At 40.1% G+C, this 14020-nt stretch overlaps 1 protein-coding gene across 22 annotated transcripts in view; it reads left to right on the top strand.

The window, feature by feature from the left end:
• The window catches only part of LOC128607639 (membrane-associated guanylate kinase, WW and PDZ domain-containing protein 1-like), a 151704-nt gene that overhangs the window by 36983 nt on the left and 100701 nt on the right, over positions 1-14020 (top strand). For all 22 annotated transcript variants that reach the window (XM_053624690.1, XM_053624682.1, XM_053624679.1 and 19 more), the window contains exon 3: positions 8248-8364. In XM_053624690.1, the coding sequence (XP_053480665.1) occupies positions 8248-8364 (117 nt within the window). The remainder of the gene's footprint in view (positions 1-8247; positions 8365-14020) is intronic.

Here is a 14020-nt window from a genome sequence, read left to right as displayed (position 1 = left end):
TCACACTCTAGGGGCGTCTCCTTACCTCAAGAAGGTAATGACAGATGCGTCCCTCATGGGCTGGGGTGCAGTCTTAAATGGCCGTCCAGCTCATGGTCTTTGGGGCGGCCCTCATCTGGTGTGGCATATAAATCGCCTAGAGATGCGGGCCGTATTCCTAGCACTGAAATTTTTTCTTCCTCAGTTGAGAGGTCACCATGTGCTAGTTGTGTCAGACAGCACAGCGGTGGTCTCATACAGTATCTCACAAAAGTGAGTACACCCCTCACATTTTTGTAAATATTTGATTATATATTTTCATGTGACAACACTGAAGAAATGACACTTTGCTTCAATGTAAAGTAGTGAGTATACAGCTTGTATAACAGTGTAAATTTCTGTCCCCTCAAAATAACTCAACACACAGCCATTAATGTCTAAACTGCTGGCAACAAAAGTAAGTACACCCCTAAGTGAAAATGTCCAAATGTCTCTCTGTTGCCCCTTCCTGCCTTGACTTTGCCCCTGGTTTAGCCAAGGCCTTCCTGTGTCCTAGGCCAGATTATATTCCTAAAGTGCCTACATCGGCTGCCCACCCTATGTTGTTGCAGGCTTTCTGCCCTCCTCCGTTCCTCACACTGGAACAAGAGAGGTTGCACCTGCTGTGTCCAGTAAGGGCTCTCTGTACTTACATCCACCGCTCCGGCCAGTGGCATAAGTCGGAGCAGCTGCTGGCCTGCTTTGGCGGCGACAGTAAAGGTGATGCTGTGTCAAAGCAGCGCATCTCTAATTGGATAGTGGAAGCAATCTCTATGGCTTACAAGGCGCGCGGTCTCGCCACGCCTCTGAGCATAAGAGCTCATTCCACTAAGGCGGTCGCCTCCTCGAAGGCTTTGTCCAAAAGGGGTATCCTTGCAGTATGTGTGTGCTGCTGCAGGATGGTCTATGCCACACACATTCATTCGTTATTACAGCCTGGATATTCATTCCACCCCGGGCTCGAGTGTCTTGCAGTGACCATTGGGCTTGGGTCTTTTTGAACAGGCCATACCCTCGGTATGACGGAGTGGGTATTCCCGTTCCCATACTGTTATGCTAAATGCAACGTTGAAGTTCCCTTTGAAAGGGAACGTCAGGGTTACGCATGTAACCCTGTTCCCTGAGAAGGGAACGAGATGTTGCATAGCTTTGTCATACCAGGGCAGGCCTGTGAATTGCGTCTTCGCTTCAGATAATAGAGGCTGGCGGCGTGGTTCACAGGTGCCATATATATATCATGCAACGCGCTTAATTGCCATGTCACCTGATCATGGCAGGCGTATAAGTAGAGGCATGATTTTACACAAGCTTCAGATACTGGTCACGCTTCCCATACTGTTATGCTAAATGCAACGTCGAAGTTCCCTTCTCAGGGAACACGGTTACATGCGTAACCCCGACGTTTTTGTGATGTGCCTGCTACACAAATCCCTGTGTAAGTTACTAGAGAAACAGTATGTTTACATGGACAACAATAATCCAATATTAACCCGATTAAGACAATACTCTGATTATGAAACTACCATGTAAACAATAGCTGCGTTTACATGGACAACAATAATCCAATCTTAACCTGATTAAGACCATACTTTGATTAAGAAACTACCATGTAAACAGCTATTTTTACTTACCTTAATCTAATTAAGGTCATAATCGAAGTAAGCAATAATCTAATTAAGACAGGTGGAGTATTCCTGTTTTAGTCGCATAATGGACGTGTATTACAGACATGTACACACCTTAATCACATTATGAACGTCATGTGAGAGTTTTCCCCGCATTTTGCGACAGGACACGATCACACATGGCAGTTTTACGTTTTACGGTGAACAAGATAGTTCGGCCACGTCCCAAATCGCATACTTTCCTACTATAGGCCTGTAGTGGGGAAAAATACATGTATCTCGGCTACTATATAGACGGTAATTATGCGATTTGGGACTCACCCACGGCTTCAAGCAGTTGTCTATTAGCACGTACAGCATGACAAATAATTAACTGCACTTAAAGCGTTCGTAAAATTTTTTAATAAAAACACCCAAAACTCTATAACGAAGTTATACCAACTGTATGTTGATACGTGAAATTCTGGAGGGACGTCCGACGGCGTGGCGTAGTGATGTAATGACGTGGGCTGTTAATCTAATTATGTTCTAAAACATGTAAAACGGGAACATGACAGGAGTATTCTAAAAGCGACTCATGTAAACACCTGAATCACATTATTATCTTAATCAGAGTAAGGTCAATAATTAGATTAATGCTGTCCATGTAAACGTAGTCACTGACTACGTTTACATGGACAGCAATAATCTAATTATTGACCTTATTCTGAATAAGACCATAGTGTGATTAAGGTGTGTACATGTCTATCATTATGTTTACATGGACAACAATAATCCAATATTAACCCGATGAATACAATACTCTAATTATTAAGAAACTACCATGTAAACAGCAATTTATTATTACCTTAATCCGATTAAGGTCATACTCGAAGTAAACACAAATCAAATTAAGACATGTGGAGTATTCCTGTTTTAGTCACATTATCGAGGTGTATTACAGACATGTAAACACCTTAATCACACTATTAATGTCGTGTGAGAGTTTTCACCGCATTTTGCGACAGGACATGTTCACACACATGGCAGTGCTCAACTGTTTTACGGTAAACAAGAAAGTATGGCTGCATTCGAAACTGCGTACTTACCTACTATATAGCAGGCGAAATACATGTATTTCTATATACTATATAGTAGGTAAGTACGCGGTTTAGGACCCAACCCACGGCTTCAAGCAGTCATCTATTTGCACGTATAACATGACAAATAGTTAACCGCACTTGAAGCGTTTATAAAAATTACAAATGAAACACCCAAAACTGTACATGGTACCATAACGAAGATGAACTGTAAGTCGATACGTGAAATTCTGGAGGGACGGTGTGGCACGGTGACGTAATGACGTGTGCTGTTAATAGCTCTATGTTCTATAACATGTAAAATGTGAACATGAAAGGAGTATTCTAAAAGCGACACATGTAAACACCTTAATCACAATATTGTCTTATTCAGAATAAGGTCAATAATTAGATTATTGCTGTCCATGTAAATGTAGTCAGTGATGTATTAGAACAAGCTTATTAATATAAACCTGTGATTTGGCTTGTTGCCAGAACTGTCCAGGCTGCTGTTATAGAAACGTAATCAACACCGCCTTTAGAAAAGAAAATCAACAGTGGTGCTGTGTAAAAGATCACAATCATAAGGAACATGATGTCATGAAATGAGTTATATTTCCCTTGAGCATTATGATCATTTTGAAATTATGCTACTGCAAATATTATGCGGGGGGCGCGGTGGCTTAGTGGTTAGCATATTTTGCCTCACACCTCCAGGGTTGGGGGTTCGATTCCCACCCCCGCCCTATGTGTGCGGAGCTCACATGTTCTCCCCGTGCTTTTGTGGGGGCTTGAAAAAAACATCTTCAGTGTCTAAATATGGGTCATCAGCAAAATTAACCTAATTATCATATGACTTTCAAACACCCTAATGAGCTCATTTAATGTGTATATGAAAATAATTTAAGAACATACACTTTCTTCTTTCATCAACAGCCATATTTGTTCATGACTCATTGCACGCTCCATGACTGTATGAACCCTAGAACCATGAGCTTACAGTATATATAAACGGGGGAACCTGTGTTGAGTCAGTGTGTGTGTGTGTGTGTGTGTGTGTGTGTGTGCGTGTGTGTGTGTGTGTGTGGGTATGTGTGTGAGTGTTGTGGCTCTGCATGTTGAAAGTGTAGCTGTATGTGTGTATGATAAGTGTACTCTGCACAGCCAGTATATATTAGAACAGTGTGTGTTCTGTGGCGCACAGAGACTTCCTGCTCACTGTGAGCCTGTGTAGAGCTGCAGGACGTGCTGCATAATAGATCAGATGATTGATTTATAAAGACACCTGGGACGCTTCTCGCTCTGAACTCAGCAAGCATACAGATATTGTGTGTTGTGGTAATAGAGTCATTACTACAGTAGTAGGGCAGATGTCAAAAACGTCATCTCACAATACCTGCAGACATTTCTACAATAGAACTGCATTACAGTGTAGAGATTTGCTAACAAACTGCCACTGAAACAACCTGGAGTCCAGTGATCCTTTTATTTGACGTCTACAGAAATAAAAATCAAGAAACGAAAAGTATTATGACATAATTTATCTTAATATCGATGGGTTAGCATCATGTTCTATTCTTTTATTCTATTCTTTATTAGGGGCACAACAATTCTATTCTATTCTATTCTTTATTAGCAGCACAAAAAAATGTCTATTCTAATCTATTCTTTATTAAGGGCATAAAATATATTCTATTCTATTCTGTTATTTATTGGGGCACAATAAATCTATTCCATTCTATTCTTTATTAGGGGCAAAAAAAGTGTATTCAGTTCTATTCGATTCTACCCATTATTGGGGCACAAAAAGTATATTCTATTCTATTCTATTCTAGTCCATTCTAGTCCATTCTATTCTTCATTGGCAGCACAAAGAAATCTGTTCTGATCTATTCTTTATTCGGGCTCAAAAATCTATTCTGTTTGATTCCATTCTATTTTATTTTATATTCTTTTCCTATTCCATTTTAAATTAGGGGCAGAAACATCTATTCTATTCTATTTATTAGGGGCATAAAAATATTTTATTCTATTCTATTCTGTATTAGATGCCCAAAAAGTGTATTCCATTCTGTTCTTTATTGGGGATGCAAAAGTTTTATTCTTTTCTGTTTTTATCCTTTATTAGGAACACAAAAAGTGTATTCTATTTTTATATGGGGCACAAAAAGTCTGCTCTATTCTATTCTTTATTAGTTGCACAAAAACATTCTATTTTATTCTATTCTATTCTTTATTCAAGCAAAAACAAACTATTAAAACAAAAAGTTTATTCTATTCTATATCAGTGCACAAATATTCTATGCTACCGTATATTAAGGGCAAAAACATTTTATTCTGTTCTGTTTTGTTCAATATTAGGAGAACAATCCTTCTATTCTGTTCTATTCTATTTGTCAGAGACAGCAACAATTGCAGAGAGTGTTTTTATTAAAGCCAACTGCCAGTGGCAAACAAATCCAAATCACTAGGCAAAATCCAAACACACAGAACAGGCAGTGGGTCAGGTGATGTGCAAACAGAGTAAACAAGAACAAGGCAAAGATCAAGAGACTATGAAACACACTAGGGTCACAAATAGCAAACATGTATCACAGGCTTGGTCTGTCAGATGAAATGTCACAGCTGAGCGAACACGTCGCGAAGTGAAGGTGTAGTGGGGTGCTTATATGTGTGTGGAGTTGATTCAGTAATCGGGTGACTGTGAACGTGACCATGAACCTGGTGTGTCGGAGTTGTAGTCCAAGGTGCCCATGTTTGTAGGCGGAAGTGCATTGTGGGAAGTGGAGTTTAGTGCAGATTCTATTCTATTCTATATTGTGACAGAAGCATTCTATTCTATTCTATAATATTTTGGCTATTTATTGGAGCCCTAGAGTTTTTATTCCTGAACCTTCCACTCAGAGAACACTTATTATTAAATTTGTCTTTAGATTCCAGCAGACATTAATGTTAGGCCTACTTGTTTTTATGAATGATTGTGGTTAGGATTTAATCCTGTCAGTGCAGATCAGTAAACTAGGCTATAAAATGTAACGTGTAAGAATTCAATTAAAAATACAATAACTTTGATAATGTTGGGTTTTGATTTCTACCAGTGTAGGAAAATGTAAAAATCGCAGTCCACTTGCCTATGTGTTATTGTTCTCAGAAGTCAATTTAAGAACCGTGTATCTAAATAAAACTCATGATCTTGTGACCTGATAACAGTGAAACATGTTTACATTTAAAAACATAATATATTCTGCTTTTCAAGCTAGGATCATAAACGCTATTCTAGTTTATTCAGGTTGTAACATGCTTTCAGTATTTCAGTATTTGCAAAATGGCTGTGTTGTGTTCATTCAAGCCAGTCTGCTGACTGCACTAGTATGGATTATTTTCATGTACTCATGATCACAAAAATCAAGGCCTATGTTTATATTCATGCAAGTGGCTACAGACATTACATGTCTTACCCATTTCTTCTTTTTCTTAACCACCCCCTTTTCTTCTGTCTTTCCCTTCTTCTGCTGAATGCCCAATGGGGCCCACAACACTGGTTGTCAGCTGCGAGTGGTTGCTAGGTAACAGCTACCTGACCGTGGTTAGCTGCCACTGAGTGACACACATACAAACCAAACACACTGTGTGAGGAATACAAGATAGAGGAGAAGAAAAGATATGGATGCTGCAGTGATTCATTTTCTGCCATTTTCACGCTACTGTATAGTCTAACCGGAAACATCACTGTTCATCTCCATTATGTTGTTTGGAGGAGGGAGAAAATAAGTGCCTCTTCTAAACAAGAACACTGATAAAGGTTTACTGCAGTGTCTGGCTACAGAATGTTACTATAACCAACGTCAATGTAATACTAATCCCAGCCTTACCCCTGACTTACCCCAGCCCTAAACACTTTGTTCTTGTGTTAAGCCAGATCCTGATGACTCATGATGTATTAAATACTAACTTGGTGTATCACTGGCTTTTGTAGCAGTGGATAGGCAGGCTAACTTTTTTCAGACCCATCCCAGAATGGTCCTGAAACTTTGTCAATTATGTCTAAGTGAAACGTACTCTCAAATTCATTTCTCAATTGTCAATTCTCAAAACATCATGAGCTGCTTGATCATATACTTATACACTATCTATCTATCTGTCGGTCTGTCGGTCTGTCTGTCTGTCTGTCTGTCTGTCTGTCTGTCCATTACACTACCATTCAAAAGTTTGGAACACACCTGATCATGAAAGTTGTCTTCATTTACTGTTTTCTACTATTTTAGAATAATTATTAACACTGAAATAACAAATAATGGAATTATGCAGGGACCAAGAACAGAGTTAAACCTATCACAAATATTTTATATTTTAAATTCTTTATAGTATTCCTGATGAAACTTTCCATACTCTTAACCAGGAGGGAGCTTTACCCAAGAGTAGGGATGTCACGAGAACCGATACTTCGGTACCAAGTTGGTACGAACATTCTTAAAACGTGACGGTACTTGTTTTTCTGCAGTTAGTACCGTTTCTAATGAAAGTACCGAGGTTGCAATTCTTCCGGACCTGAAGGGGGCAGCAAATACGCGCAAGGGTTTTAGTCGGTCCACAAGTGGTAAAGAAGAACAACAACAACTACAAGCACACGGGAAAAGCTACAGAAGATTAGCTCCGCCCTGACTCATTGAGAGGAAATGTGGTATGGAATATGGAAATACTTCGCATTCGAGGAGGATGACAACAAACATATAATTGATGCTGTGAAGCCGGTGTGCAACCGATGCTATCGTTCATTTCAAACAAAGCTAGGAAACACCTGGAATTTGGTGAAGCACCTATAAGATGGTCCTATATTATGTTTGTTTGAGGCAGCTGGCATTGTGGCCGTGAAACCAGCTATCGTTATGCTCCATGTAATGTAAGCGATAGCCAGTTATTTGTTAACGATGCTAAAACATTGCAATGTTATAAACTACCTCCTAATGGACCACTATGCATCGCCATTCAGCCCGTGTCCTGTCAGCTAAATGTAGCCTAATGTCACTAATAATTATTCAAATGTTCATGCTTTTAATAAATCTTTTTGGCCTGCCACCATATCAGTGTATTTAAACTAATGCTTGCATTCAGAGTATAAGGTGCGTGTGTGTGTGTGTGTGCGTGTGCGCGCGCGTTTAGGAATGCACCTCCACTGTAGCCTCCACTCATTGTCAGACAGTGTTTGATAACTAAAATACCCCCCCCCCCTCTTTTTGCCAGTATCAGCCAGAGGAGGATGTCCACCAGGAGAGTTTTTAATTTAAATATATATTTTTTTAATTTTATACCACACCGTGGTATCGACTTTGGTATCAAGTATTGTGTACTTTTGGTGGTATCAGTACCGACTACTAGATTTTTGGTATCGTGACATCCCTACCCAGGAGGCTTATCTAAAAGTTCACTAAATAGGACTACTTTTTTGCAGAAACAGTTCAATTTTAAGTTGAAACTACTTCTTTTACAGTCTTTCACATTTTCAGAGGCCACTTGTTAATATACTGCTTGTGTGTATGTTTGTGTAGGAAATAAACTCAATAAGGATCTGCGGCACTACCTAAGTATGCGCTTTCAGAAGTCCTCGCCAGACCACGATCTTCAACAGACCATCAGAAACAGCCTCTATCACTATGCTGTGCCATGTGAGTATCAACAAACAGTACATGCCCAATTAAACACACACATGTTTAATGCTCATTAACCTCAGTTATCAAAAGAAAATCTTTTGGCACGTTTAGTTTTTGCCAGAGCGCGCCAGAGCGCCTAGCGGGCCAACTTAGAAGAGGCATTTTCACTCACTGACTGACTGACTGTCCCATTGTTGAGACACACATGCACAAGGAGTCTAGCTACAATGTTACGTCCAGTTTACAGTTTCTCATTTCATTGCTTATACTAAATTTACATTTAAACTTATACAAGTTTATAATTACTAGTTTGAATTATGTAGAGTCAGTGGGATCAATTCATAGTATTATTGCATCCAATTACATTATAAAACTTGCAGTCGAATAGTGCACTGGTAAACATTGCTGCCTCAACACTCCAGCAACGTGGGTTTGATCCTGTGCTGGTGTGATCAATACATGATCGAATCATGTTAGATGTACAAAAATGTATTGTGTTAATGTAACCCAGTTGCTTCACATGGAACTGATGTACACAAAGGAATTAAGTTAATTCAACGAGCTAGAGGAGGCATTTTCACTCACCGACTGACTGTTGAAATGTCTGGGTTACGCACATAACCCTGTTCCCTGAGAAGTTGTGTGAGCTTCACGCTGTGGGAAGCGTCCTCACGCGTGACCGGCATCTGAACCTTGTGTGAAATCATGCCTATTTATAGGCCTGCTGTGATCAGGTGACGTGGCAATTAAGTGTGTCACGTGATATAAAACGACACCTGTGAACCACGCCGTCAGCCTTATTATCTGAAGCAAAGACGCAATTCACAGGCATGCCCCAGTAGGACAAAGCTATTTTTATCTTGTTCTCTTCTCAGGGAACAGGGTTCAAAAGATCCAAGCCCGAGGGTCACTGCAAGACATTCGAGCCCGGAGTAGAATGCATGTCCAGACTGTAATACTGAATGAATGTGTTTGGCGTAGACCACCCCACCATAGCACACACATCTTGTAAGGGTATCCCTTTGGATAAAGCCTTTGAGGAGGCGACCGCCTCAATACAGCATCACCTCGACTGTCACCGCAAAAGCAGACCAGCAACTGCTCCGGCCACTGGTCGGAGCGGTGGACGGAAGTACAGACAGCCCTTACTGGACACAGTAGGTGCAATTTTTCTTGTTCCAGTGTGAGGAACAGAGGAAGGCAGAAAGCCTGCAACACTACTGGCTGGGCAGCAGATGTTGGCACTTTAGGAATATAATCTGGCCTAGGGTATAGGAAGGCCTTGGCTAATCCAGGGGCAAAGTCAAGGCAGGAAGATCTTGCATAGGCTTTGCCAACCAACGCCGTGGTGGCCTTACATGGCTTGGATGGCAAAGCTGGCCCCAGTAAATTACCTACCATTGATGGAGAGAGGTAGCTTGCAAGCGCCTCCTCCACCTTTGGCGAGCCACTTCCTCTTCCCCGGGCCAGTCTAGATTAAGTTTTCCTACTCCCCTAATAATCACGTCAAGCAGCTCTTTATATTCTTGAGAGCAGCTGTCTGTTTTTGGTGCAATGGCTTCCCCTTCTGTCTCCTTGGAGTCAGGGATGGTGTTTTGGTTTTCCATAACAGAAGGAGGAGTTGCGACGTAAGCTCCAGAATCCAGCAGCGAGCCGGACCCGGAAGACAGAGCAAGAGATAGAGCAGCACTCGTCTTCGGCTCTTCTTCCAGATCCATATGAGATCCCCAGGACCTGAGCCGGCTGGGTGCCTCGGCAGTGGCCGGCCCAGAGAACGAGCCGCAAGCGGAGCTGCCTGATTGTAAAACACTCACAATGCGCACAGTCAGACCTCTCGAAGGCTGCTGTAGCATGCTCCACCCCCAGATACTTCACACAGAAAGTGTGTCCGTCCCCCCGTGATGAAACGGGAGCAAGGCGTGACACACTTCCTGGATTCTCTTTCACTCATACTTTTCTCTTTTTTAAAGGGACAGAAAAGTAAAAACATTTTTCTTTTTTTAGAAAAAATCTTTTGCGAGCCTTCACACAAACAACCGACTTGCAGTCTCGCTGAAGATAATAAGGCTGACGGCGTGTTTCACAGATGCCGTTTTTACATCACGTGATGCACTTAATTGCCACGTCACTTGATCACGGCAAGTGATTTCACACAAGGCATGATTTCACACAAGCTTCAGATGGCGGTTACGTGAGAGGGTGCTTCCCACAGCATGAAGCTCAGGCAATGTTGAGTTCCCTTTGAATGGGAACATGCATTTGTGAGTAATCTAGCTAGTCAAATTTCTATCTAGCTACCCTTAACTAGCAAGCAGTGAGCACACCCAGGGGCATTCTATTTCATACATGCATCTGCTGACACTTGTATGACAAATGCTATGCATCCAATGAAACTGCAGCAAAACTAAACTTACATAGTTTCCCTGTTTAAATAAGAGTTTGCAGTTTGTGTCCACAAGATCAAAACTGTGAAATATTCCTATCATTGTAGGGGTGTTTGCTTCCCACCTAGATACGAAACATATATACACACACACACACCTCTCCCACACCTTGCATTTTGAGTCCACACATGCTCTTGTCTACAACATGCTGAGTGTGAGTGTTTTCTCAATCTGGTGTTGCTCTTGTGTTGTCTCTTGGGATCTTTAATTAATATCTTATTATCCAGCAAAGCTATGGCAAGAGCAGCCTGTGAGGAGAAAGCAGTAGCAAAATACTGACAATATTAACACTCACCATTATATACAATACATTTGCTGTCCACTTTATTAGGAACAGGTGTTCCTAATAAAGTGGATGGAGAGTGTATGTGACATCTCTAACATGTTATAGCCCAGCCTGTTTGTAGTTACTTAAAATATTTAAAGGCCAAGTTAAGTTTCGCTAACCCAATGAATCAGTTTCATATAATTCATAAATTGCAAAAATCCCATAATTCTACAGCACTGAATTGTTAGATAACATATTAAATGATTCAACTTATGCTCATTCTGATTACATTGCTACTGTCAGTTTTAAATTATGTTAACTTTTTTTTTAAGTCCGTGACTGGAAGTCAGATAGGAAATTTCTCACTCATATTAATTGTAAGCTTTCTAAGTTGTTCATGGCTGCGTCAGACATCGCGTACTACTCTACTACACAGGAGGCAAAAAGCAGTACGCCAGAGGGGTAGTACTGTATGTCTGAATTCCCAGTAGGTGAGAAATACCCAGATGGCGTACTGCTTCTGGCGAGATTTTGCAGTGTGCATCCGATGGACACTACGGGAGTCAAAAATTCCCATAATGCAACGGAACTGGCACGGACGAGCTCAGAATAAAAATGGCGGAAGACAGCACATCGGCACTTTCTAATTATTAAACCTTGATTAAACAGGACTTGTTTAACAGTACCAGAATAGATTGTTAACTTGTTGAAGGTTTAAACAAGAAAACAGTTGTCGGCGATGAATGGCAACGAATTTACCTCAGCCTTTTAACACTGCCTACATTAAACTACTAATTCAGGTAACTTTCCTGATGTGATCATTTTGCCGTTAGTGCAGTTGCTTTAATCTAGTGGTCCCTTTAAGATTTTTCTGTTTATGATGACAATGAAAGTCACATGACAATGCCAACATGGCGGATGTAGTATGTCCGGGATTGTATTCATACTACACACACATACTGATTAGTACCTTCTGTTTCAACAGCCATGCAGTAGGTGCTGCATCAAATGCAGTATCTACTGTCACATTACGCGATTTTTGGACACAGCCCATGTGTCCAATCTATATAATAATAAAGCCTAGAGAATTGAAGAAAGCCCACCTTACTTCCTGTTACATAACGTGCAATAATGCTATATATTGTATTTTTTATATGATTACATACCAATATGATACCAAATCTCAGAATAATGATCTGATACTAGCATCCAGTCACTAACCGAGCCAACTCTCTGGAAGCTTCTGTAGTGAGGTTATGTGGGGCATCACAGCTGTGAGGGTGATGTTCTCTGAGGATGGGTGTTGTTCTAATGGATACCTAGTACTGAATCAGCACGTTCCCATTACAAAGCAATTTGGCATATAGCATTTCTGCTACTAAAATGCATGTATAACACAAGAGCAAATGGGATTCAATCCTCTTTATTATAAGGTGCCCATTTTCTTATACCTTTATTTCACTGTGTGGAGATCTCATCAGAAATCCAGACCCATTTCTTTTCTCAGACTGTTTCCAGTTTTCCTGCCGTTGACATGTTTCCTGTCATTCCTTCCTGGCTGCTATATATGAATACTCTACCATTGTTGTATCACTAATTTGTCATGTAGACAGGGTGAGCTCCTGTAAGTGCAGTGGCCTGGGTAATGTAGCAGTCTACACTCTCGCCCTTTTCAGTTTGTTGGCATGAAACCTGCTATCACTGCTAAACATCTCGGGGTCTAAAACAGTGAAACAGGCTGAGTCAGATATAAAATCCCTGAAGTTTAAAGCATAAAATGTGGCTATTTGCAGAGTCCAGCATTGTTTGGTGATTTCCTTGCTCCAATCTGCCTGATTCAGCTCATCACACAATGGCCAGGTTTTGTTAGAGCGGTGCTATACTGTGCTGAACTCTGGACCACTCCTGGTCTAATGGTCTAACACCAAGGTGGAAGAAGTACAGAGAAGCTGCACTTCAAAGTATGAGTACTGTGTTAGAACCTTAATTAAAAGTAGAAGTATGGAGGCAAACATTGACTTTCACTCAAGTACAAGAGTATCTATATCTAAACATGTTAATATTTTTAACTGATGTAAAGAAATGACCACATGTTCATCCTGTATTACTAGCTAATTCTCTAGTAATTAGTCATAAATAAAATATCCTGCTAATTCCTGGAATTTGGCTTACTGGATAGGTGATATTTAATAACGCTTTTGGAATGAATACTCAGGTGCATTAGCAATAAAAACAATCTAGCTACTTTACAAAATTAACTAGCTACCTAATTCAACAAGCAAACTTACAAAATGTAACTAGATGAATACTTTAACTAGATAATGTACAAATGTAACTAGCTAGCTAATTTAGAGCATTGAATTAAGTAGCTGATTAAATGAGCTAATTCACAAATACTAACTATCTAACTAATTTACAACACTTCAGTAGCTAGCTAATTTACAAAATGTAACTAGTTAATTTAACTAACTACATTAGAAAACTAACTATCTTACCAAACTTAAAGTTGACTTCCTCAGCATACTTCTTTAGATTTCAAGTTAAAGGCAGATATCTGAATGCTGATTGGGGGAAAATCAAACATCTCATCTTATATGAATCGTTAACTCCAGCAAAAGACAACACCTTACTAAGAACCAAAATTAAAATGTGTTGTTCAATATTTAAGTTCTTTGAAGGTCAAAGGAGTAAAAATATTTTCTTGTACTTAAGTAAGAGCACACATTTTCAATTTCAATAATACTTAAGTAAACATTTTACGTACAGTCACAGTGCTGTGTGGGTGCTGTGCCCCATCCTGATTTCTTCTGTTTTTGTGTGTATCTCATACTAAATTGTTTCAGAAATTAAAACAAAATCTAAGATAAAACAAAGGCAACCTGAGTAAACACAAAATACATTTTTTAAATGATAATGTTATTTATTGAAGCAGAAAAGTTACCCGATACCAACTGGGCCT

This window comes from Ictalurus furcatus, chromosome 5, assembly GCF_023375685.1.
Source record: "Ictalurus furcatus strain D&B chromosome 5, Billie_1.0, whole genome shotgun sequence".
NCBI lineage: Eukaryota > Metazoa > Chordata > Actinopteri > Siluriformes > Ictaluridae > Ictalurus > Ictalurus furcatus.
This window is presented reverse-complemented; position numbering and strand designations above follow the sequence as displayed.